The following is a 25,620-nucleotide window of genomic DNA, read 5'->3' as shown; positions in this document are numbered from 1 at the left end:
TTAAAAAAAAATTTTCGTTTCTTTTGGATTTTTTATTTTTTTAACAACTTTTTAAATTAATCATTTTTTTTAGATTTTTTATTTTTATGTTTTTTTTAACTTTTAACTATATTATAATTTTAAATAAATCGTGTTCATGTCTTGTTTAAATATTTTTTCTGTTGTGTTATTTCTTTCGAACATCTATTTTATTTAATAAAAATATTTAAATAATAATATTATTATTTTAAAAATTATTTTATTAAAAATAAGATTATTTTTAAAAATTAGAATAATAATGATTTAATTATTGTAAAACATATTTATTTAATACTAAATTTTTTTAAGATCATTGAGTGGACAGTGACCCACAAATAATGAGTTTTAATATTAAAAAAAATTTGAGTGAAAGAAATATGTTGTTATAGTAAATATATAACCGTGGATCTCACGATTTTTGATGAATTGATGGATGTTATAATTACGGATGTTTTGACAGAATAACACAGCAGAGGATCCACTTAAATCTAAGCTTATATCAGTTAATCTTGATGTGAATGTGATATCAAATCAATTATTTTGTTTGGTGACTTGATTGACGTGTAACAAGGTAATTTTTCCATCTTCTTTCACGTTTCGCAGGGTGGATACTTTATGTCTTTGAACATAGTTTCCATTGGAGCGAGGTATTCTTGTTGGAAACTAAAAACATAATTTTATTGAATTTTGAATGAAAATAAATCGTGGTTCATTTAGTAAGGTTGACCTTTGGTTCTCATTTGAGTAGACTTTTGGTTCTTTACGTGTTTGAGTTAACTGTAAGATTAAATTTTATATAAATATTGTAAAACTTTTGGTCGGTATTTTGAAAGCAAATATAAATAGAGCCTCATTTTCACAATTCAAGACATGAAATTAAATGTGATCAAACACAATACAAATATTTTTTAAGTTCATACGGGTGCATTTGTCAAGATTTTGTGCTCATTCAGGGAGTTCAAAAATAATTCTAAAGTTGGTCGGTTCATGGAGTATTACTTGTATCTTAAGAAACTATTTATATGTACCACCAATATCTGTGTGAGACAAATCTATATACCTATAAAAGTGTGGATGATGAGCAAAGTTTTTTGATTGTGATTTTACTACATTGCCCAAAAACTATGCATTGTTTGTATTAATTACATGGGCATTGGTGGAAAAAATATATAAAATTTAGGGACAAATTTGGGATAATGATTTGTAATGTATTGATTATGTATTTAATTGAGCTATTTATTTTTTTGAACTCATTAAACACATGAGGATCATAGTGTTTTTATTTTTTTTAATAGAAAATTGTAAAATAAGAAATTTTGAAAATAATATTACATAAAAATTGAATCGATATTCGATAATAAAAAATATATTAGAAAAATAATATTTTCTTCATACATAATTCTTACAAAAAATATTAAAAAGAATATATATTTAACTATTATACTTATAAAAGTATAAAAAGAATAACAAATTTTTCCTTGTAAATTTTCTACTATTCTCATAAATTGTGTGTTGTTAGATTAATTGCATGAAAATTTTCTACACAATCATTATATACATAAGGATTAAAATAGTGTTTTTATTTTTTAATAAAAAATTGCAACATAAGAATCTTTGAAAATAATGTTACATAAAAATTGAATAGATATTTGATAATAAACATACATTAGAGAAATAACATTTTCTTGATACATAATTCTAAGAAAAAATATTAAAACAATATATTTTTTAATTTTAAAAAATCATTAAAAATATTAAAAGAATATATATTTAACTATTATACTTATAAAAATGTAAAAATAATAACAAAGTTTTTCATTGTAAATTTTCTATCATCCCCTTAAATTGTGTGTTGTTAGATTAATTGCATAGAAATTTTCTACATAATTTATAGGAAATCTATGCATTAAAAATGAATATATGTTTGATAATAAAAATATATTTTTTTTATCTATAAACCTACGTAAGTGTAGATAATTGACAATTTTTTCAATTGTCAAAAGATAAAAATGACATCCTCATCAATACAAATCCAAAAATTCAATAAAGATATATTTGTAAATTTCTAATTGTTGTAAGTGTAAAAAGGAAATATCAAATTTTTTTTTATTCCACCTAATATATAATTAATTAGTAGCCTAATTATTCCACATCATATATAATTAATAGTCTAACAATTGCTAATGAATTATCACTACAATATACATTGATTGTAATAATTTATATCACTTCAAGAATAAAATGTAATTCCTAAATTAATTTTCTCAAATAATCCATCTTTATACTAAGCTTAAATATTTTATCCTTTTAATTTTCTTTCTACATGTTATTTTATTATTTTAATGCAATTTTGTAATTATATTTTAGTGTAGTCTTTAATTAAGTAATAAATTATAATATCACATGAAGATATAAGAAAAAAATAATTATATATGCAATAGTACAATAACATGATAAGTATATAATAATATAATAATATGAAATTTAATACTAATATATTTTATTATTTTTTAACTAAGAATTGAAAGTAAAGAATTTAATAAATTATTTAGTAGAATTTATATCAATAATTATGAATTTTAATATACTAATAATATCATAAAATACGAATCTGATAGAAAAATTAAAATAGTTAGCTATAATAAGAAGTTTAAATATTTTAGCCGCACTTATAAATATATATATTTATATATTTATATAAGACAAAGTCTTTTAGTGGAATCCTTCTTACAGAGGAAGAAGGAGTGACGTATGAGTGTTTTACATCCATAAAATTTCCGTGTCTTTAATATTCACAAGTTTTTACATTTCAAACTGTATCTTGTTGTTTAGATTGTCAACAGGTTGAAAATATCATTAGAAATATTGAACCGTCTTCCACACTTTTCACGTGGTTAATATTTATAACCGTTTGAGAAAATCTTTCAACCGTGTAAAAATGATTGAAAACAAATTTTAAAAGCAAATATTTTTTTAAAGAGTTTATTCACCACATCTGAATTCTTTCCTGATCCCAAAAATATACAATCACTAAACACATACAAATACATACATACATATATATATATATATATATATAATTTGTAATTGATGGCTTAATGAAAAATATAAATTATATACTTTTAAAAAAATTATTCATTAACTAATGTATATGAAAATTAATTTATCTATGATATATAATTCTAAAGCAAAAGGTAAAAAGTTATGTAGGAGGTTAAATAATATTTAAATTGAGTATTATAGGTTATATTTTATTATCAATTATTATTATTTCATTAGTTTTGATAATATTTTGATGAGTTAGTCATAAATATTTTAAATTGATAATTATTTGTCCTTAGTGTGCTTCACTTATATAAATTATTATTTATGCATTTATAAAATCCATAATCTGTTTGATTTTTCGGTTATTATACCATATACGTGGTGCTTAGATATATATTTTTTCAAAATTTGTTTCAGTTCAATTCATTCTATATATTATGCTAATTATAATTTATTATATAACATAAAATTAACGACTTGAATTTCAATTTGAGAAACAATTTTGAAAGTAAAGTATATAAGTTTTTAATTAATTTATTCGTCTAATCTAATATGACAAAAGACTAAATCAATATAAATAAAAAAATGAATCAAATTATTTTAAAAAAATCAAATTTTAATTTTTATTAAATAATTAATATTTACGTGCATCGCACGTGCTTCTTGCTAGTTTGTCTTAAAAGCATAAATTATTACTCTAACCTCGATTGGAACTAGAATTTTGTCCAATTCAGACAGAAAGTGAGAGAAAGTTATGTCCAATGAAGATATCACACAACAGCCAACGATTATATCAACTTACAATCCATGGAAATCAATAGAGTAGAATTCATGTTTGCACATGAGTAGCACTCTAATGCTAAATCTGATTATCCGAAATTGATTTGAACATGTAAGTTTTAACCGAATTAAAATTTATGCATGTAGTTCGAGGATACTACCAAATAAATTCAAGATCATCGGACGGATAACATTTATAGGAGCAAATAATAATAATTCGTTGTTTTACAAAAAAAAAATGTTTCGATCAATTTTATAACATAATCATTTATTGCTTTGCATGGTTTGAATTAACAAAACAAAATATAATCAAATATCATTTGAAAATTTGTAAGAGGATTATGTATTATAAAATTTGTATAGCAGTAATATTGTAACAATTTTACAGAAATCAGTTTCTTTCGATATTGTGATTTGTTTATTAGGTAGAAGTGTGAGTGGGTCAAGCAGTGGGTCTAATGTGTCGAACAAGGTTGAGTGGTCGAGCCCATGAGTTGGGTGGGGTCGAGCATAGGTGTAGTAGGTCGAGCAGGGGTAGAGTCTTGTTGCATATTTCAAATGGGCCGTGGGTTGAGTGGGTCGAGAATGTTGCATATTTTAGTAGTTGCCTCGTGTGCTCAGGAAAAGATATGGAAGAAAAAAACAAAACATATTTTCTTCTATTGGAGAATTTGTTAGAAGATCCGGTTGAATGATATGCAATTTGTTAAAATTTAAAGATAATCGATTTTATTAATTTGTTGAGTTTGTTTTTTTCTTGACAGAGATTTTAATGTGTTTGTGATGGAATGAGTTGAGTGAGTAGAGTTTGGGTGGAGTGAGTTATTGTGATATGTTCGTGCGGGAGTTTGTGTGGAGTGTGGGTGGAGTGAATTATTGTATTGTGTTTGTGATAGAATGAGTCGAGTGAGTGGAGTTTGGGTTGAGTGGGTGGAGTTTTTGGGTGGAGTTTGGATTGAGCGGGTGCATTTTGGGTGGAGTGGGTCGAGTTTGGGTTTTGAAGTTTAGGGTTTGAGTCGATTTTAGTTCGAGTAAATAATTTGAGTCGAGATTGAGTCTAATTGTTAATCATGTTAAAACATAAATAATTTAAATCTATGTTAAACATTTTGATATGCGATAATTAAAAGATAAAAATTGATAATTAAAAGATACTGATTGCGTTTAACATAAAAATTGAGAATGTCTAAATATATAATTAACATATAATGATGATGACGTAAAATATAATTAGAATGTATCTTAAACATATAAATAATTTATAATTATATAAACATTTTACAATGAGATATATATTTTAATTTAAGTAAATTGTTAAAAGATATTCATAAAAATGATAATGTTGTAACATCATCATAAATGCTATCAAATGTTAAGTTGTTTATTCGAAACTAATGTTAAGAATGTGTCGACTAACTAATGTTAAGAATTAATGAAAAGCCACTCACTCGACCTATCGAGCATAATGTTTAATCGACCTATGTTCACTCGATCAATGTTTAACATGGGTTGAATATTGTTTTAATGTATTTCAATGAGTCAAACATCAATATTTAGCAGCGTTGAGCATGGGTTGAGTGTGCGTCGATGAGTCTCATTTTTAGTTATATAATCGTTCGTTGAGTATAGATCGTAAATTTAACTTACAATCAAAAAATTGATTCATTCTATTCCTTCGAAGTTGGAAATAAATTTGAAAAAAAAAAATTATTAATTGGAAAAATTAAAATTGTTTGGTGGCAATCTGGGACTACCAACTAAACCCATCCCACTGCCGCCATGTCAGCCGCACCCATTCTCTCCTCCTCACCCCTCGCCAAACGCTACTGCCACCGCCGACGCAGCCACCGGGTCGCCGAGACCCCAGCAGCATTCATCAAGAACTCCATAAACAAGAAGCCGCCGAACACCAAGCCCGCCTCGTGGGTGAGCCCAGATTGGCTAACCGGTATTACAAAATCTCTAACATCAGTAGGCCTAAAAGACGAGTCCAACATACCCAATGCCAGTGCCAAGCTGGATGATGTTGCGGACCTTCTCGGCGGGGCGCTTTTCCTTCCTCTGTTCAAGTGGATGAATGATTATGGGCCCATTTACCGCCTACCCGCCGGGCCGAGGAATTTTGTGGTGGTAAGCGATCCCCCCATTGCCAAGCATGTGTTGAAAAACTATGGCGCAAAGTACGCAAAAGGGCTTGTGGCTGAGGTGTCTGAGTTCTTGTTTGGATCTGGTTTTGCCATTGCGGAAGGGTCTCTTTGGACGGTAAATTATACACACTTACAAATATCCCATTAGTTTAGCTTCCAATTAACAAATTTGTGAATTTTTGCGCGTTTTGTGAGCATTTGGAGTGGATGGAGAAACGAAATTGCGGAATATCTGTAAGTTTTGAATTGTTTGATAAATTTTGGTTGCATAATTGTAGAGGTCGTTGGTTGATTGTCTTGGATTAATAGGTTGGACTTTGTGGATAAGCGAGTGCGAAGATCTGATCTTTTTTAAAAATAAAAAAACTTTAGTAGGAAATTGATTGTTTTATGGAGTTTGTGCTTGCTTAGGTACTGTTGCGATAAAAGAGTCCATCAGTACAAGTCCATATATATAACTCCTAAGAACTTAGTCAGCCGATGTGGACATCTAACACATCATCTCACACACATGAATGACTTAATCTGGTTGATGTGAGACAGTAACACATCCCTCCAAGCTCATTAATAAACAATTGAAACATAAAGTTTATAAAACATTAGCGGATGGTCCGTAAGGGCAGTCCAACAAATAATGATGAGTTTGAGTTCTGATAACATGGTAAGATTAAGACTTTGGTCTAATTCCACCACCAAAACTAACTAAGGGGAGGGTTGTTCAAATCCATATTCAATTCTCAAAAACTTAATACAACCGATGTGAGACATCACATTGAACTTTACTGCTATTGAAGCCATTGATCTCAATTCTCATTCTGTCAACCTTTGACTTAAATTTAGATCATGGACTCGAGCACTATTCTCTATCAAGTTCATTGTGGAAATAATAGGCAATGATACTTGTCTTGTAAGTGAATTAATGGTTATTATTTACGTATATTTGTGGGGGTCATTATGTTGCATGAGTTTTACTATGGATATCGGTATTTTGAGGTTTATATCATGTTCTCTCTATAGGTGAGGCGTAGGGCTGTGGTTCCATCACTTCACAAGAAGTACTTATCAATAGTTGTAGATCGGGTCTTTTGCAGATGTGCTGAGCAGTTGGTGGCAAAGCTGAAGCCTGCTGTGCTCAACGGGTCACCTGTAAACATGGAGGAAGCATTTTCGCAACTTACACTTGATGTTATTGGTCTTGCTTTATTCAACTACAATTTTGATTCTCTCACGACCAATAATCCTGTCATCGATGCGGTTTACACTGCTCTGAAAGAGGCAGAGCTGCGTTCAACTGATATATTACCTTACTGGAAGGCGGGTTATATTTTGACTTGTTGGGACGTATCATATTTTATTTGTTCGGTGTAAACAACAAAGCTTTTTTTTCTATTTGTGCAGATTAATTTTTTATGTAAAGTTATCCCTAGACAGATTAAAGCTGAAAAGGCAGTTTCTTTGATCAGACAAACGGTGGAAGAACTCATATCAAAGTGCAAGGAGATTGTGGAAACTGAGGGTGAACGGATTAGTGAGGAAGAGTATGTAAATGACACAGACCCGAGCATTCTTCGATTCTTACTAGCTAGTAGAGAGGAAGTACGGATTTACATTGAACTTGCTTCATTTGTATTGGTGACCTTCTTACAATAATATTGAAAATGGCATAGTAGATGCAACCAGGGTCCAATTAAGCAGGGAGGGCGATCGCCCCATTAGATTAAGTAATTTTGAATTTTTTAATTAAATTTTCAAAATCTCCAAATTTCACCCTCAAAATCAATACAATCACCTATCTTGCTTCCGCCTCCTATATTCTTGGATGCAACCCTTCTGTGAACCTTGTGGTTAAACATGCTTTGCCTTCAATAAAAGTTGCCCACAATTAGTAATTTTCTCATGCCGCATGATCTTTCACTTAAAACTGGTGGTGTTATGATGATTTTTTTCTACCGAAACTTTTTAATGTTTCAAGACCTGTTGATGTATCTATCCACAAATATTCTAAACGTGATTTGTCATATTTCTTTTAGGTTTCTAGCACACAGCTAAGGGACGACCTTTTATCAATGTTAGTTGCCGGTCATGAAACCACAGGCTCTGTGTTAACTTGGACGAGTTATCTGCTCAGTAAGGTACCGTTTGTATTTACTAAAAATCTCTTGGTCCTTTATTTAATGTTTTAACAATAATAAATAGACATTTTGTAATTCTCCTAATTATGAAAGGGTGAAGTTGTTCACTTGAATAAGTCCCAAGAAGTAGCAATACAGAACATAAAATACTGGAAAAAGTGATGAAGCACCGCGTTTTCTTCTTCATAGTAGCTGCCAGCTCCATTGATTTGTTTAATGAACATTGCATGGATTTTACTTCTTGTCCTTGTCAAGATTTGACAGGTTCAATAGATTCGTCATTGGGATTGTCTTTGTTTGTGCAAAACACTGAAAATAGCTTTTTTGTATCCTTGGAAGCGATTTGCCTAAAACCTATTTGCACACAATTTCCAACTTGAACTGGAGAATAATGCTTTAAGGAAAGTGATTATGATGTGTTAAGAAGTTTCAGAAATACGTTCACATTACAAAATAATTTATGCCAATTATAAACAATTTTTATAATTCCAGAACTTGGCGTGGGTCCAAAATGCATATATGATGCGTACTTAATTGCCAACATGATTGCCTCTTCACTTTTTTTCCTCGGTTTTGGTATGCATACCTCAGGTTTTTACTAAACTTGTTTGTAATCCAGGATTCATCCTCTTTGGAAAAAGCACGAGTTGAGGTCGATAGAGTTCTACAGGGGCGTCTTCCTACCTATGAAGACATAAAGAATCTCAAGTTCTTGACACGTTGCATAATGGAATCAATGCGTTTATACCCACATCCACCCGTAAGTTATGATTCCCATCTCTCACGTTGGCTGAACCTATTCTCATTTGCCAATGTTCATAATTCTTGATTATACTTTTGAATTTAGAATAGTAGAAAAATTGCGGGAGAGAATCCCTAACAACATTCGCAGTTGGCATTGAATGGTTTAATCCTGAATACGCATATTTACTTTACAAGGCTTAGATGACTAAACCTCTTGTTAGTCATCGTTAATTACATCACAATTGAAATCATAATTCAGATAGCTTTATTTTAATAACATAGAACGCGATTCCGAATTTCTGAGAAATATTATTTGGTTTCTAATATTTATTTTTCATCAGGTCTTGTTGAGACGAGCTCAAGTAGCCGACGTACTACCAGGGAACTATAAAGTTAATCCTGGTCAAGATATCATGATTTCAGTGTACAATATTCATCACTCTGCCCAGGTATCTATCACCTTTGTTTTGTAGGCAGGATTCATTTATTTCCCTGAAATCCAAAACCATAACATTTTATCATCTGTCCTTACATTATGCTATGCCAGGTTTGGGAAAGACCGGAGGAGTTTCTGCCAGAAAGATTCGATTTAGAAGGACCCGTTCCCAATGAAACAAACACTGATTTCAGGCATCCCCTTTTTAAATTTTCGCTTTTCTAGTAATGCTAGTAGAAGTTTTATGTTTCTGTCTCTGCTACATCATGGTATCGGTGTTGCAGATACATACCATTCAGTGGAGGGCCACGTAAATGTGTTGGCGATCAATTCGCTTTGCTCGAAGCAATTGTAGCCCTGGCAGTGTTTGTTCAGCGCTTCAACTTCGAGTTGATCCCTGATCAAGATATTGGCATGACAACTGGTGCCACCATTCACACGACAAACGTAATTTTCTTGAACCGTGATTCCTGTTTCTTGCCATTCTTCCAAACTGAAAAAGAAACCCGCCCCCTCTTCAATTCTTAAAAAAAATTAATTTTTTTTTTTGGAAAAACCTCCCAAGGCCACCCGCTCTCAATTTTAAAATGGATTGTGATCACCATCTGAAATCAGGCTTTTGATTGTTGCATGAACAGGGCTTATACATGAAAGTGAGCCAAAGGCAAACTAATTCAATTTAGCTGCAGCAAATTCCCTGAACTGAGCCTGTGATATTATTTTTATTCGATTTTGGAAATTTCTTGTCCTTTGATTTTCTAAACATTCCAAGATTTGTTTGAGCTACTAATTTTGTTTAAATGGGATTATAATGAACTCTTATAACAAATCGAACTTCGCCAATCTACCTCAGTCGGATATAAGGCTCCACATGTACAATAACATTACAATCGTAATGTTAATTTGTATAAAATCTTTAGAGTAATAATTTTTTTTAAAGAATCCATATACTTGATTCAAGTCATATATGCACATAATAATGTAGAAAGACTTGCAAATTGAGCTTAATTTAAATAGCACTCTCAATCGGCCCGAAGCATAATTAAACAACGACAAAAAGTTGTGAGACGGTCTCACATATCATATTTTTTGAGACATATTTTATTTGAGTCATCAATGAAAAAGTATTATTTTTTATGTTAAGAGTATTATTTTTTATTATGAATATCAATAGAGTTAACCCGTCTCACAGATTAAGATTCGTGATACCATTTCACAAGAGATCTGCTCTTAAACAACTTTAATAAGAATCGTTAGAAACCAAAACCGAAATCATATTTAAACTATTCGATCTCAATTCTGCCTTGCAGCCGCCTTGTTTGTTTAATCGTCTCACGACTTGATCTGTGGGCATGTTAATTAATATTTGAGTGGGTCTCTTGTGAGACCGTCTCACAGATACTAATCTGTGAGACGGGTCAACCCTATTCATATTCACAATAAAAAGTAATACTCTTAGCATAAAAAATTATACTTTTGCATGAATAACCCAAATAAGAGATCCGTCTCACAAATTCGATCCGTGAGACCGTCTCACACAAGTTTTTACCTTAATATTTAGGTTAATAAACACTTAAAAATAAATATTTATCTAATATCCTTTTTTTTCGCCAGATTGATTGAATAGCTCGCTGTCTTGCACTTTTTTCCATGTATCCCAGTCGATCTCTTACTTCGATGTGAGATCCAAAGTGCAAGCCATATCTCCCGGGTTTTCATGTATTTTTTTTATTTAAATATTCTTATTGTAAATTTATAGTCACGTCCCTACGACGATAATTTTAAAAATAATTATTTAGTTGATTAAGATATTGATATATTTTTCTCTTAGATTAGATTGTCATCTTTATTTTGAATAAATATCACCGCCTCTGTACATATGTTAGCTACTTGGAAAGTTAATTTTTTTTTGACTTCCAGTTGTTAATATATTGTATTTTTGGAGTTAAATCAGTTTATATAAATACTTGGGAACTTATATTAATTAAGGGTTTTTTTTAAGCAAGAATAAACTTTTCATTACTCAATGTAACATAATGACATCGTCCAATAACCGATTCTCTATATATTTCATTTCACCATTTGATGGCATATTTTATACTTGTAATTTAGAAACATTGATTTTTAAAGCATATTTTATTTTTATATGAATGATCGTATCAAGTTAAGTTACACACACACTCAACCACTAGTCTCACCTGACTTCTAGAGCATCGTTGATTCCGAACATATGTATGTACCAACATGCGAAAACAAGGACCAGCTAGCAAACTCTACTGTTTTCTCGTTGGAAAACTATGTACCAACGTGCGAGAACAAAGACCAGCTAGCAAACTCTACTGTTCTCTCTACATTGTTTCTCTGTGATTCCAATGCATAACAATAAAAACCAACAGCAGATAATAATGTCAAAATGTCCATTTTCTTGTTCTCCTGCTGAAAAAGAACTTGATGGAATTGCTGCCTAGTTTCAAGAATCACAATCAGTGAGAGACACGATGTTCAAATTACAGAAGCCGAATAGTAAATCATCCAAACCAAGAGAAAGGGTCGATTTCAAGTTCTCAAATTTGCAACTCCTTCAGGTGAATATTTGCAATTTTTTTTCCCATTCTTGGTCCTTTTTCCTTTTTTTTTTTTTCCATTTTCTTGTTATGGTTTGTTGTTTACTTTGTTAGCTGTAATGATTCGTCCCTGGGAGTATGTACGTAACGTGCATTGGTGTGAAATTATTGTTGTTTCTGTCAAAAATCACTTTGTCGATTGCTGATGTTTGTATTTTGACTTGGCTTGAATAATACTACTGTACTTAACAGTCAATTCATTTGAAATCTTATGAAATTCTCAATACTTTATGTTGAAACTATTGCTGGAAATAGCCAGCAAGGTGGATTCAGTGACATTGAGATGTACTAAAATGGGCACTTCTACTTTTGTTGATAAGTTTCTTACATTTTGTCTCTACTGTTAAAATTTACAGAAAAACTTCGTGTGTCTATTGGTCTACCCTATTAAACAGGAGAAAAGTTGGTGATCGCATGGATACAGAACATAGATAATAGTTTGTGATACAGATTGGTCTTAATGCTCATGTGATGCAGAGTAGTTGACGTGTTTCGGTTCGGCTAGATAGTTGATTTTTAAGATTCTTAACAAGTCAATAAATTAGCATGAATTAAGTTAGATCAATGGTGTCTTAGTTATGTAAATCTTCCATCAATCAGGTGCCAAAGGGATGGGACGTGCTTTTAGTTTCTCTAATCTCGCCCGAGACTGGGAAAACATTTGCCAGATTGGGAAAAGCACTTGTAAAAAATGGAAATTGCCAATGGACTGAGGTTCACTCCGAATCTATTCGGGTGTCGCAGAATGATTCTTCCAAAGAGTCTGAAGAATCCCTCATCAAGCTTGTTGTGTCCATGGTACGATCCAAAATCTTTCACTTTCTTCTATAGTTCTGTGTAAGTAATGGGGAGCACTTGCTACTGCTGTTCTGTGGCTGCCTATATGATACAACGATTGAAACATGTCACTTGGATTACTCTGGACTTCCAGAATATTTGAGTTGTGTTATTACCATCATTAATGTAATACACATAGTTGTAAGTTTACCATTGCATTTCAGGGTTCGAGCAGATCTAGCATCCTTGGCGAAGTAAACATCAACTTGGCACGTTATACCAGTTCAAAAGTCGCTGCTGCAGTTTCACAACCTTTAAACAAATGCAGTTATGGGACAATTTTACAGGTATAGCAACATATGAAGCTTGAAATTTGCCAATCGGTCGGCTTTTTGTTCTTTCTTTATTTTCCTAGTGAAGTCAAGCTCACATCCATATATACATGGAAACATGATAACTAGCTAGGGAACATAATACAGTCGGTGATTGATTAAAGTGCTTTTTATGTTATGTGTCCTACAGCTGAAGATTCAATGCCTTACCTCAAGATCAAAGATCAGGTTTCTATATATGTTCTGGAAGAATCCCATTTCTGATTTATGGATTTTGGAAATGTTCACACGAAATTTGTCTGAATTCATCCAGGAACGAGAACTCGAAACACTCAACTTCTGAAGACAAAGAACAGAATGTGGAGAATCTCGATCTCTGCAGTAAATCAACCGGATTGAATCATTCAAGTGATGGTATTAACGAAATTCCAACAAATGAATCAGCTGCAACCATCCCCCGTCTATTAAAATTAGAGAGCAAGGTCTTGAAATTTTTGTTCTTGTTCACTGCCTCTCTCTTCTCTGATTTATCAATATGATCAGTCTCATTTTTCACGATCTGCAGGTCATAAGTCAATCAGCAGGTGGCCCGTTTTGCAGCTTTGACTCAATAGAGGAAGTGACAAGAAAGGAAGATTCGTTGTCCTCAAGGAATGGGTCAAAGGGTGAAGAGTATAATCCTCTTGGAAGGCGAGATGGCAGGATTGATGACGGTAGCGTTCTACCTGATAATCTTTCTTTTGAAGATTCTGCATCAAACCATTCATCTCAGAATTCCCATATTTATCCAAGAGAGGACTCGCAAAATGAAACAGTGGTCGCCAAGTCTTCAACAAACATTATTGGTTCTACAAAAAGTCTATTGGAAGCTGCAGAAGATACCATTGAAGAACTCCGTGCAGAAGCCAAGATGTGGGAAAGAAATGCTAGGAAGCTTGTAATAGATTTGGATGTGTCCAGAAAGGAAATATCGGATCAATCGAAGAAACAAGCTGAGTTGGTTATGGAGCGCTCATTTGCTTATTCAGAACATGATGGATTGAAGAGAGAAATCGAATGTTTGAAACTGGAGTTGCAAGATTTAAGAGCGAAGTGTGCCCAAGAAGATTTCAGCATTCAATCAGAAAGCTTGATTCATATACAAAGCATACTGGAAAATGAGATAAAATATCAGCAAAATTTAAATGCTAATTTAGGCGAACAACTGAAGTGGAGTCAAGAATCAAATGTTCAGCTTGTTTCTGTTCTTCAAGAGCTCGAAGAGACCATTGAACAGCAGAAAGCTGAAATAGAAAATCTTTCATCTCTCAAACCATATCTTGCAGATTTAGAAAGTTCAATAGCTCAAAATTTGGAGGATAACAAAATGTTGAAAATTCAAGAATCAGAGAAGAAATTGCAAGCTGGTGTATTTTTACTCGACAAAGCCCTGAAAGATAGAACCGAAGAGCTGGTTAATGCTCAGAATTCAAATAGCCAGATTCTGTTCCAAGTTGAGAAGGATTACAAATCCCAAATATCTTTGAAGGAAGAAGAAATAGCAAGATTAGAAACAAATCTATCACGTCATGTAGACGATGAAATTAAATTGGATCTGATACAAGAAATTGAGTCATTAAGAGAAAAAGTTCAAGAGCTAGAGAATGACTGCACTGAGCTCACGGACGAAAATCTTGAACTCTTATTGAAGCTCAAGGAGTCGAATAAAGATGGCATACAAAAATGTCCATCTTTTGGTTCGGTTTCAAGTGAGCATCCAAACGTTTGTCCTAGTGATAATTCTGATGTAAGTGATCCCAAGTCTCAAATTTGTAACTTTTCTGAGGAGGTCCCAAATGCTGGGTTTGAATGTTCTGAACACTTTAGCGAGATTTTGAAACAGCTTGAAACAGCTTTTCATCTTTTAACGAAGCCTTTGTGCTCTGTATCCTCAATGACAAGTGAGGAGAGCTTAAATTTCCTCCAAGATTTTAAGAATTCAAGCACAGAGAAGGCAATATCAGGTGCAAATGTTTGCAGCTGTTTGATTGAGCTGAACAAGCTATTGGAATTAAGGACAACCGAGTGTGAAGATGTTATTCGGGGTCATGAATTTGAGATCAAAGAGAGGATTGGGGCTTTGGAAGAAGAAGTTCAAAGGCATGAAAAATCAAAGACAAAGCTTGAAAAGACCTGTGCTGATTTATTGAAGGAATTGGATCAGAAAAGATTGCAACTTGATTGCGTAGAGTCTAAATTGCTGTCAAAGGAAGAAGAGAACAAGTCCCTTCTACAGTATCAGAGGGAATTAGAGGTCGAAATTGACGAATTGCAGCGGAAAACCAACCATCTTGAGCAGAACATGGAAGTTGTATTAAGGGAGAATGACATGAAATCTGAGTATTCTAAGAATCTTGAAAATGATATCACGATCCTTCGTAACAGTGCTGATTCCCAGATTTATGCTAAAACCATTCTTGAAAGAAAATCGGAGGAGCTTCAAAGGGAAAGGGATGAATTAGAAAGCATTTTTAATTCATTGCAAGAAGATAATTTTCAGTGCCAAGAATGCATATGCCGCCTTGAAACTGAAGTACAACACCTCAAAGAAGAGAAGGAATTATTTCAACAAGAAACTGACAAGTCCAAATCTATTGCTATGAATCTTCAAGAGGAGATCGAGAAACTGAAAGTTGAAATCGACAGTCAAATATTGAATCTTGAGCAAGAATCAGAACAAATGCAGAAACAGTGGTTAAAAGCTCAAACAGAGTGTGAAGATCTTAAAGAGGATAATCGTTCTTTACGGGCATCTGTTTCAAGTTTTGCACAAGAACGAATAGAGCTTCAAAATTCAGATTCAGAACTGAGAAGGGAAAATCAGGAACTTAAGGAGCATTGTTCGGCCATGGTGGCTCAATTAACAAATTCAAAGAAAAGTTTGTCTGATTGCACTAAAAAAATCGAATATCTAGAAGATCATCTGTATTCGGTACTCGAAGATTTCGACACGAGAGAGAACTGTTTGAAATCTGAGGTAGATACACTTGTGGAAGAAATTAAGGATCATAAGAACAAACTTTCTCTGCAGGAGACTTGGCATCAAGAAATTTTGGAAAAAACATTGAATTTTGAGAACCGTTCGGAATGAGGTAGAACATCTTAGTAAAGAAATTTCCAACGTTACCGAAGAAAAGGAAAGAATATCTTCTGAAGCTGCTGGTGAAGTTTCCCGGTTACTTGCTGAAAAGGATGAGTTGCAACGTTCCTTTCAAGAATCTGAGTCCAAATTTAAGGTTTTGAGTGGTCAATTAGCTGCTTCTCAACAAAGCCATGGCATAATGTTGGCTGACCATGAACGCGTGTCAAAATCGTTGGCAAATCAGAGGAGAAGTGAAGAGAAACTCAAGACAGATATTAATGACCTTGAATTGAAGCATACCATCTCTGATTATGAACGCCAGCAACTTACTAAAGAAGTGAGTATTTTGAAGGTTCAGTTACAGAACCTTTCGAGTCTTCGGGATGAAAGCTTGGTCTTAAAAGGTGAGCTCCAAAAATCCTTGATTGAGAAGGGAAATCTAGAGCTTGCATTCCGGAAGGTAACTGGATATTATGAAGAAATGAAGGCCGAGAATGCTTTGCTTTCAGAAAAAATCACTAGCTTTCAGACTGTCTTCTCTGAATGTGAGGAAAACAAAAGAAAAACTTTAGCCCTCCAAGAAAAGATTGCGCAAAAGGATAGTGAGTTGACCACGAAAGAAGTCCTCCTTACCCAGAATTCTAATCTTAAAGATGAGCTAGCTGAAATAAAGAGAGAGAATTCGCAGTTCCAGCAGAAGATATTTACACTCGAGGAGGAGAAGGATGAATGCTTCAGGAAGGCTTGCACTCTTGAAGAAGAACTTGAATTGATGGAGAGGAGATATCATTTTCATCAAGAGGTATTGCTTCTTCTTCGTCTTTTTTTTCGTGTTGGTCAGCATGTCTATCTATCATATGGGTGGATTTTCATTCCTATTGTTTCTTTCACAACCTAAAGGACATCGATTTTCATGACGAAAGTCCTCTTGCTATCAGTATGGATCCTGCAACAAAAATGCAGTTGCTGGAGAGTAAAGTTGCGGAGGCTTTGGACAAAAATAACCAGAACAGAGTTCGGAAAAACAGGTTTGTCCATGGACAAGAATCACTGAAACACACATAAATCATATACAAATAACTTCATGTTTGTTTCAATAAACTTTCTCGAATAAAAACCCATTAACCCCTTAAATCCATCCCCCAACATGATTACGTTTGGCCCTGAACCACTTGTTCTTGATCAAATCTATAATCAGGTTTATATCCACTAGCCAGAAGAACTTTACAGTTTCTTCCAAGAAACCAGCTGGTGATGGTGGAACTGGGACACAACAAAAGTACGAAAGAACAAAATCATCCCTTGAAACCGAGCTGAGAGACCTTCGTGAACGTTACCTAACAATGAGTCTCAAGTATGCGGAAGTGGAAGCACAGCGTGAGAATCTTGTCATGAAGCTCAAAGTAACCAACAGCGCAAATAGGTGGTTTTCATGAGTGAATTCTGATGCTAAGTTTACATTCGAATTGGTTGTGCCGGTTGTGATTATTTTCTTGTTTCATCATTCATTTTCCTAGAAGAATCACTTGCATTGTGCAAACAAGGACTAGAAATAAATGAAGCTTGAAGCTTTGCATGCTTGAGGCTCGGCCTGTGATTCGCTGGCTATTAATTTGTGTTGGTCTTGTGAAATATTAAAGCAAGAAACTTTATTAAGCTTACTAAAAATCACCACTTGACAAAGCTTATGTAACTAAATGATAAATTTCTGGCTGGACGAGTGTGTTAAACCAATAGAGAAATCAAATGAAGAGCCAAAAGCAAAAATAAAATTTGAATGTAATATGATGGTCCACTCTTGCACAAGAGAGTTGAAAACGTGCAAGATTTATATATTTTGATGAAAAAATTGTTGGAAGCAATATTATTCTTGCTGGAAGACGATTTAAACATAGCAGAAGAAGAGAATTAGAACGTGACACTTGAGTTGTTATGTATACGATCGATCCAATAATTGGTATTAGAACCTTCGAACGTATGATTTTTAAGTATAATATAATTATTGGCAGTAATGGTTGGAGGCAATTATTGTCGAGAATCATGCTTAGACTGCTTTATGATTTAAAGTGTTGAGTTACGCCCCTACAACAAATACAAAATTAACTAAATGTGCTTTTTAAGGTCCGAAACTTGAATTTTGTTGAAATAAAAGCGAGAATAATAAGTTTTTTTAGTTGTAGGATAATTGTTCTTGCTCGCCTCAAGTTAAAATGTGCCCTCGATTATCGATTATTACTAGCCAGAAGTCTCCTAAGCAAAACATGGCTTGGCGTGAGGCTTATTCAATCTCCCATATTCCGCCCATATCTTTTCTTTTTCACTTTCCTGCATCGAAAAATCCAATCATGATTCACACACCAAATCACACTACTTTTCTTACCTCCAACGTCACCCCATTTCCTCATCCCCAATATAAGAACACAAAATCCCACATGTCACAAAGCAAAACTTAACTCAAACAACATAAAAAAGTTAACCAACCGCACTACCTAAGCCATGAACACCAAAACCACCACCTTCTTTTGGCTCGCAACCTTTGCCATTTTTCTTCTTTCCATCATACTCTCCAATAACTCTACCCTTAGTGCGTCATTTCACATTCACCCTATGTTCGATGATCAAATCGAGTTCTTCATTAAAATAGCTCGAAAAATTGGTTTAGATCACAAATACTTCCTCCCCATTCTTGAAAACATTTTCCATAGAAAACGGCATGGCCACCACCACCACCACCACCACCACCACCATCATAAGAGGCATAAAGTTTCATGCAACGACAGCATCTGGCAGTCTAGTCTTCTATCGTTGTACAATGTTTCGCTCGTTTTCACGGTTGATTTAAAGGGCTGCGCGAATTTTAGCAGCGTGCAGAAGGCAATAGATGCTCTGCCTGATTTTAGCACTTCTAGTTCACTTATCATAATTGATGCTGGTACATATAGGTCGGCCATTACTTTTTATCCTTTCATTTAATATGTACATATTTTACCACATATCTTTTGTTAGTTAAAGAAACTGAAATTTGCTCAACTGTATAAACAAAATATACACTTCATTTCGACAGGGAAAAGGTCACGGTTAGTTCGAACAAAACGAATGTAATAGTACAGGGACAAGGTTACCTCAACACTTCTATAGCATGGAACGATACAGCTAACTCCACCGGAGGGACAGCTTATAGCCCCACAGTTGCCATCTTTGCTCCCAATTTCACAGCTTGCAACATCAGTTTCTTGGTAAACTTTCATTTTGTGAAATGCACATTCATATTCTTTTCGGGATCTTTGGTACTTTTTTCTTGTTTGACTGACCTTTTTTAATTCTACTTTTCGTTCAATGTGAAGAACACAGCTCCTGCTCCTGATCCCGGAGAAATGGGAGGACAGGCCGTGGCGTTGAGGATTTCAGGTGACCGGGCCGCATTTTATGGTTGTGGGTGTTATGGAGCACAAGATACATTAAATGATGATCACGGCAGACATTATTTCAAAGAATGTTTTATACAAGGATCCATTGATTTCATCTTCGGAAATGGCAGATCGCTCTATGAGGTATGCATATATATGTATGTGTGTACGTATCATAATCGTTTAAGTTTTTATAAAACTGATCACACTAATTCATGACAGTATACTAGTTACCAACACTTGCTTGTCGAAGATACTCAAAAGTTACATTCTTCAACTTACTTTCTGCATATTGTTAAATATCCACAGCATACTAGTAAAAAAAAATTCCGATTTTTCGTAGTTTCGTGAAGTCTCTTTCTTGATTGAGAAGCTGAGACAAATTTGGTTGTTTTTGTAGGATTGCATGATTAATTCGACAGCCAAAGAGGTGTCGTCTGGAGGGATCAGCGGGTCGATCACAGCTCATGCCAGAGATTCATCAAACGAAAAAACGGGCTTCTCATTTGTGAATTGCAAGATAGATGGGAGTGGGAAATTGTGGCTAGGGAGAGCTTGGGGACATTATGCAACTGTGGTATTTGCAAAAACATACATGTCTGATGCAGTTGCTGCCGAGGGATGGAATGACTGGATGGACTCTAGTAGAGATCAGTCCGTCGTTGAAATTTCTTTATTGCACTTATTCTATGCTTGACTTACATAGAGATTTTTTTTTGCAGAACGGTGTCGTTTGGTGAATTCGAGAACTACGGGCCGGGAGCAAGCCCGAACTTTAGAGTGGCGTACGCCAAGCAATTGAAGCAAAGTGAAGCAGCTCCATACCTTGATATTTCATACATTAATGGAGAGGACTGGCTTGTTTCTCCCACCGACAAATATAAAATAATATGAATTCGAATTTAATATTATAAAATTATTATCATTAAAAACAGAAATAATTGTTTTTTCATTAAATTTTTTATATATAAATGGGAGCATGGGATTTTGTCTTGTTTTACACTTTACAATTCATATTACAATATAAAATTTAATAAATAATAATCGTATAAAGTTCATGACATGTAACAATAAAAAATAAATAAATATAAAAAACACAACACACAATGCGTACTACAATGTACTAATGTATTATATGTATTAAACAAAGTTTAAATTATAATAAGGATGTTTGGTTAATTTTATTTAAATAGTTTACAAGTTCTCACATCTTGCCTACAAAGTTTTTTAGAAACTTAAGACATGCAATTTTTTATTTTAAAATAATTATAAAAATGTTGAGATAAAATAGGATAATCATCAAGTTTAGAGATACTGATTTTTTCATTATGATATTTTTTATTATCACAATTACGAAACACACATTGTCGGAGGGTTTTCGCGAGGGCTACCCCACATTGCCGTCGCCTAGGATTTCCACTGGCGATGAAGCATCGACCGGACCGCTGTGGGTGATCTGATAACAAATTATTGGTAAATTATAGATTCTTAATATTAAGAAAATATAAATGTCAGTCATAATTAAACAAGGGTTCCCAGTTAATTTGGCTTGGCCTTGAATCAAAATAACCAAACACGTGGAAAATTTTGAAAATCTAGAAATGTGAAGTCATTTGTGCTGAAAAATCTAGAAAATAGTGAATCTCCTCATATAATTTTTTTTCCCTCTTTTTAGAATATTTGGATTATATTAACATCCTCACAGATTGTATTAACAGTCCAACAAGTCAAGTTTTACAATCTTTTTCAAGATGAATCAATCAAATAAATCAAAACGCAATTGTTATTTCTAAAGAAGCTAATATGAGCTAAAACATGAGCAACTTGTATGATGCTCAGTCATGGTCCATTCTAGGTCCATCGATAGTCGTCGTTACAAGTTGTATAATGCTCAGGAGCAAGTATTTTCAACAAGCTAAACTTGAACAAACGAAGTCGTTTGCTAATTCAAAACAAACGGTCCTCAACCAAAACATCCAATGACCTCCATCTCAACAGCATATTTAATCATAAACCCATTTGTAATTATTGTCCAAACATAACACGGATAACAAAAACATATCATATCATGAAGATGCATCAATATTCAACCCATGTTTGGAGGTGGAGGGGGTGGATGTCCTCCCTGGCCTTGCATTTGTTGTCCTGGGAACCCTTGAGGAGGTGGCATGGGAGGCCGTCCCATAGTAAAATTTGACATTGGACCGTTACCAACTGAAGGAGGTGGTGGAGCAGGAAAGTTTCCTCCTGGAGGCATTGGCCAGGGTCCATTAGTTGGAGGAGGAGGAGGTAATGATCCAGGTGCAGCAGATGGAGGCCGTGGAAGGTTTCCACCTGGTGCCATTGGTGGGGGTCCTTGTGGTGGGGGAGGAGGTGGAGCTTGGGGTGGAGGAGGCAAAGGCCTAGGTGGGGCGCCAGGAGCTGCATTCCCATTAGCTACAGGAGCAGGTTGTGGTTTATTTGCCTCCGGTGGCTTTGTCTTGAAGTATAACTGCAACTGAATATTGAAGCACGTCACAAAACAGAGTCAGATAGGATCTTGAAGGTATTCAAGTCTAGCTCAAAAGAATTGCCAGAAATGAAGACCATTATGTGTAATTTGTTTATGTCTGGAAGCGCAGAGTGAAGACCTGTCGGTTTGATCAAATGATTCTAAGTTGATGTGTAAAAATCTAAGATTACCATTTCCAGTAAACACCAGTTACAGGGCACCGAATTCCAAGTTTTATATTTAGACATGATTCAGATTTCAGGGACATGAATAAAGCACTCATTTCCCAACGATCAAGTTGAAGAATAACAAGTAGAAGTCACCATATGTGTTACAAAAGCCAAATGAATACAGAAAGACTTGCAATTACATCATTTAACCATACCAATACCAAGCCGGAATCATGATATCGTACCACGGCCACGGTTAATATTCAATAAATTATCTCATAAACTAAAAAAGACACGGGGGCATGGAAACCTACCGTAAACATCTTTGAATCTGGATCCCAGTGCGAGAAGAATTTGGGAGTTGATTTATCAATCTCTGTACTTGGAACCTTAAAGATAAATGTAAAAGCAGAATTCAATAACCTAATAGATAAACTGAGACTTGCAAGAGGTTCAAAAAATACCTTAAAGGAGATAATTTCATACGGGTCGGCAGCAAACAAAAGATACTGGTACCGCTTATCAAACGGTTGAATTTTCTGCAGTCAAAATTGAAGAAAATTGTCAGTAAACACTGTTTAACTATGCAGTCAAAAAGATAATCAAGAGGCCGTCCAAACAAAAAAAAATTGCACATGCAAAATCCATCCATAATGACTGGAGAACCTGCTCAAAGGATGACATAAATCGATGCCGTGGCTTTGTGTTGTCTTCAATCTCAGGATATTCTATCTGACAAATTACCGAAGCACAAAAACATAAACAATGAGACAGTAAAAGATCTTCAGCAAGTCATTCAGATAAAAATCTAAGGAACTTATCATCATTTAACATACACAAACAGAGCAAGTAACAGATTTTGTGAATGCTCAACTTTGCACTAAAAACTAACTAATAATCCTTTATTCGTCATCAACAGTAAGTTAAAATAAATAGCCACACCTATTTTTCACGAGGACAATAAACAAAGTAAAGGGCAACACTAAAAGACCGGAGGCATGGTTCACGCAAAGCAAAAATTATGCATCATCCAACACATACTTTTCCTCCAACAAGTGATTCTTGCTATTTTATGGGTTCTTTCTCTTGCTCTATAAATTTCTTTCACATGCATTTTGGTTTTCTAGATTTAAAAAAATCATCCAAAAACAAAGAGTATTACACAAAAAAGAATGCAATTGAAATGGGAACAAATTGTTTCCACAAGACAAGTAATAATCAAACTTGAGATGGTTTCAACATGCATTAAATATAAAGCTACAAGAAAAACTGAACACACACACCTGGAAAAGTAACGATCTCTGCTTGGTCTCTGCGTCAAATTGCTTAGTCACCCTGTATCCAGGTCTACCAATTTTAACTGGCAGAACAAGCCAAGAGTTTCAAGTGCCATTAGGAGGCAAAACCAAAAAAAATCTTCAAATCCAGCTACAATATAAGATTATACATCTAGCAACCCAACAAACTCGGCCACTTTTTCTTGGTTCCTCGTCAGTCATTATATAGCTTTTTTTCACTGCTAGGTTTGTGAGGATGGTTGGACAATCCACTACCATTTCAAAACACATAACAAAAGAATTTCATCCTCCAGCTCATAATAACAACTTTACAGAGTAACGACAAAAGGCAAAAGAAAATTGCAGTTATGTGGTTGATCTGCTGCGTCACAGATGAATTGAAACTTAAGAAAATACAAATACGGCTCGAGGAACTGGGCCAAAAAGTTATATTTCAGTCCAGCAGTTTTCTGAATAAAAAACGAAAAACGGTCCCTTTAAAGCTACTGCAAACACACAGAATGCAAATAATTTCTATTTCATTGTATTACATCCATATCCCAATTCCATTCATTTAATACCAGTTTGGTGTCAGTTCGTTTCTAGTCTCTCCCTTTCTATTTCTTTTCTAAATGGAAAGTTGAAAAATAAATTCAGCGTTTCTATCCAGTAATAGACCGTAAGGAAGAGACAGGCATGAGGCATAAATATTCAAAAATCCCGGAGAAAGGAAAACTTCAACTCTATCCGCAATGCCGACCGATTTAAACCGAGGGGGAAAAACCACGGTGTATTCTCAAACTTACCAGATTTCGTGAGATTAATTTTCCGCTTATGAGGCTGCGGCTGAGCTGGCGCCTCTTTTGCTTCCCGAGCGGCTCTTTTTGCCAAGTTCGTCTGATGGCGCTTCCCCTGAGTGTGAGCCAAGTAATTCCCCTCATTGTTGTGCAACGTCAGGCACAGCTTGCACTCATAGCTGCCACGCAGCAAAAATATGTATAGAGAATTGGAGACGAGGAGATTCATTATGTTTCTCGATATTAGGGTTTTACCTGCCGAGGTGATTGCGCATGAAATAAGGATCTTTGGCCAAATCAATTGTTTCAAGAGCAAGCCTGCGGAGGCGCTCACGGCGGTCGATGGCTTCGTTCTGGGCGGAAGCGGCGCCTCCGCTTCCAGGCTTCGAACCCCATTCTCTGTCCATCTCCTGCTGCTGGTTCTCACTCGAGAAATGGCTGCTCTGGAACCACTACCTATATTGTTAAGATAAAACAAGATATTTTGATAAATGTGCCGGACTAGATTTGGGCCTATCTTTGAAAAATATTGAGCCCGATTACATTAAAAGGCCCAAACAAAAACATCAAAAAAATGGACCAACTTTAGATACATAAATACACAAATTGAAAAAATATAAAATAAAAATTGAAGCAAAACCAAAATAATCCAAACAGGAAAAGTTAATTTTTTAGTATTTTTTTCTTTTTGAAAGATTAAAACCTTTGGATTTGATTTGCTAAATTTTTTTTCATTTACGGGTGTTTGACTCAATGTATAAACAAACAATTTATAAGTTGTTAGAGAGTTTATAAGCTCTCAAATTTTTTTGGTAATTTTTTTTTGTGTGGGTCTACCGATATTTACAATAAAAGTAATATTTTTGGAGTAGTTCTTATGTGAGACGGTCTCACGGATCCGTCTCACGGATATCAATCCGTGAGACGGGTCAACTCTACCCATATTCACAATAAAAAGTAATACTCTTAGAATAAAAAGTAATATTTTTTAATGAATTACCCAAATAAAGATCCGTCTCACAAAATACGATCCGTGAGACCGTCTCACACAAGTTTTTGTCATATTTTTATCATAAAAAGTAAGGCAAAAACTTGTGTGAGACGGTCTCACGGGTCGTATTTGTGAGACGGATCTCTTATTTGGGTCACCCATGAAAAAGTATTACTTTTTATGCTAAGAGTATTACTTTTTATTGTAAATATGGGTAGGGTTGACCGATCTCATAGATTATGATCCGTGAGACGGTCTCACATGAGACTCACTCAAAAAGTAATATTTTTTCATGGATGACCCAAATAAGAGATCCGTCTCACAAATACAA

General features: G+C 34.3%; 5 protein-coding genes across 6 annotated transcripts; 4 read left to right on the top strand and 1 right to left on the bottom strand.

The window, feature by feature from the left end:
- Positions 1–5,552: 5,552 nt before the first annotated feature.
- Positions 5,553–10,248, top strand: LOC140826105 (carotene epsilon-monooxygenase, chloroplastic). Its single transcript, XM_073188239.1, has 9 exons — positions 5,553–6,105; positions 7,008–7,304; positions 7,389–7,586; positions 8,021–8,122; positions 8,742–8,882; positions 9,208–9,315; positions 9,414–9,496; positions 9,587–9,749; positions 9,941–10,248. Exons 1-9 carry the CDS (start codon positions 5,623–5,625, stop codon positions 9,983–9,985), a joined length of 1,620 nt encoding a protein of 539 aa, XP_073044340.1. The 5' UTR covers positions 5,553–5,622; the 3' UTR covers positions 9,986–10,248.
- Positions 10,249–11,555: 1,307 nt separating this feature from the next.
- Positions 11,556–16,165, top strand: LOC140826102 (uncharacterized). Its single transcript, XM_073188237.1, has 6 exons — positions 11,556–11,887; positions 12,527–12,724; positions 12,928–13,050; positions 13,226–13,263; positions 13,349–13,517; positions 13,601–16,165. Exons 1-6 carry the CDS (start codon positions 11,801–11,803, stop codon positions 16,163–16,165), a joined length of 3,180 nt encoding a protein of 1,059 aa, XP_073044338.1. The 5' UTR covers positions 11,556–11,800.
- Positions 16,166–16,355: 190 nt separating this feature from the next.
- Positions 16,356–17,766, top strand: LOC140826104 (uncharacterized). Its single transcript, XM_073188238.1, has 3 exons — positions 16,356–16,958; positions 17,057–17,184; positions 17,355–17,766. The coding sequence occupies exons 1-3, from the start codon at positions 16,356–16,358 to the stop codon at positions 17,590–17,592; spliced, it is 969 nt and encodes a 322-aa protein (XP_073044339.1). The 3' UTR covers positions 17,593–17,766.
- Positions 17,767–18,538: 772 nt separating this feature from the next.
- Positions 18,539–20,535, top strand: LOC140828181 (putative pectinesterase 14). Of its 2 annotated transcripts, none has more exons than XM_073191162.1 (5): positions 18,539–19,098; positions 19,221–19,392; positions 19,501–19,707; positions 19,964–20,217; positions 20,286–20,535. In XM_073191162.1, exons 1-5 carry the CDS (start codon positions 18,653–18,655, stop codon positions 20,455–20,457), a joined length of 1,251 nt encoding a protein of 416 aa, XP_073047263.1. In that variant the 5' UTR covers positions 18,539–18,652; the 3' UTR covers positions 20,458–20,535. The 2 variants fall into 2 exon arrangements, with proteins under 2 accessions (XP_073047263.1, XP_073047264.1); XM_073191163.1 differs by having other exon boundaries at positions 19,964–20,207; positions 20,286–20,494.
- Positions 20,536–21,367: 832 nt separating this feature from the next.
- LOC140826115 (uncharacterized) lies at positions 21,368–24,770 on the bottom strand. The gene is made up of 7 exons (XM_073188250.1): positions 24,554–24,770; positions 24,308–24,477; positions 23,508–23,584; positions 22,891–22,956; positions 22,689–22,763; positions 22,539–22,613; positions 21,368–22,060 (listed from the first exon to the last, which is right to left on the bottom strand). The coding sequence occupies exons 1-7, from the start codon at positions 24,703–24,705 to the stop codon at positions 21,650–21,652; spliced, it is 1,026 nt and encodes a 341-aa protein (XP_073044351.1). The 5' UTR covers positions 24,706–24,770; the 3' UTR covers positions 21,368–21,649.
- Between the last annotated feature and the right edge of the window lie 850 nt (positions 24,771–25,620).

The sequence above is a fragment of the Primulina eburnea genome, chromosome 3 (genome assembly GCF_022965805.1).
Source record: "Primulina eburnea isolate SZY01 chromosome 3, ASM2296580v1, whole genome shotgun sequence".
Lineage (NCBI taxonomy): Eukaryota > Viridiplantae > Streptophyta > Magnoliopsida > Lamiales > Gesneriaceae > Primulina > Primulina eburnea.
This window is presented reverse-complemented; position numbering and strand designations above follow the sequence as displayed.

Coding starts and splice junctions, on each gene's coding strand:
- LOC140826105 (XM_073188239.1), top strand. CDS start 5,623: ATGTCAGCCGCACCCATTCTCTCCTCCTCACCCCTCGCCAAACGCTAC. Junction 6,106..7,007: donor CGGAAGGGTCTCTTTGGACG/GTAAATTATACA, acceptor TTCTCTCTATAG/GTGAGGCGTAGGGCTGTGGT. Junction 7,305..7,388: donor ATATATTACCTTACTGGAAG/GCGGGTTATATT, acceptor CTATTTGTGCAG/ATTAATTTTTTATGTAAAGT.
- LOC140826102 (XM_073188237.1), top strand. CDS start 11,801: ATGTTCAAATTACAGAAGCCGAATAGTAAATCATCCAAACCAAGAGAA. Junction 12,725..12,927: donor TCAAGCTTGTTGTGTCCATG/GTACGATCCAAA, acceptor ATTGCATTTCAG/GGTTCGAGCAGATCTAGCAT. Junction 13,518..13,600: donor TATTAAAATTAGAGAGCAAG/GTCTTGAAATTT, acceptor CACGATCTGCAG/GTCATAAGTCAATCAGCAGG.
- LOC140826104 (XM_073188238.1), top strand. CDS start 16,356: ATGTTGGCTGACCATGAACGCGTGTCAAAATCGTTGGCAAATCAGAGG. Junction 16,959..17,056: donor GATATCATTTTCATCAAGAG/GTATTGCTTCTT, acceptor CACAACCTAAAG/GACATCGATTTTCATGACGA. Junction 17,185..17,354: donor AACAGAGTTCGGAAAAACAG/GTTTGTCCATGG, acceptor ATCTATAATCAG/GTTTATATCCACTAGCCAGA.
- LOC140828181 (XM_073191162.1), top strand. CDS start 18,653: ATGAACACCAAAACCACCACCTTCTTTTGGCTCGCAACCTTTGCCATT. Junction 19,099..19,220: donor ATTGATGCTGGTACATATAG/GTCGGCCATTAC, acceptor TCATTTCGACAG/GGAAAAGGTCACGGTTAGTT. Junction 20,218..20,285: donor ATGGACTCTAGTAGAGATCA/GTCCGTCGTTGA, acceptor TTTTTTTTGCAG/AACGGTGTCGTTTGGTGAAT.
- LOC140826115 (XM_073188250.1), bottom strand. CDS start 24,705: ATGGACAGAGAATGGGGTTCGAAGCCTGGAAGCGGAGGCGCCGCTTCC. Junction 24,478..24,553: donor ATGCGCAATCACCTCGGCAG/GTAAAACCCTAA, acceptor GCTGCGTGGCAG/CTATGAGTGCAAGCTGTGCC. Junction 22,061..22,538: donor CAGATTCAAAGATGTTTACG/GTAGGTTTCCAT, acceptor TTCAATATTCAG/TTGCAGTTATACTTCAAGAC.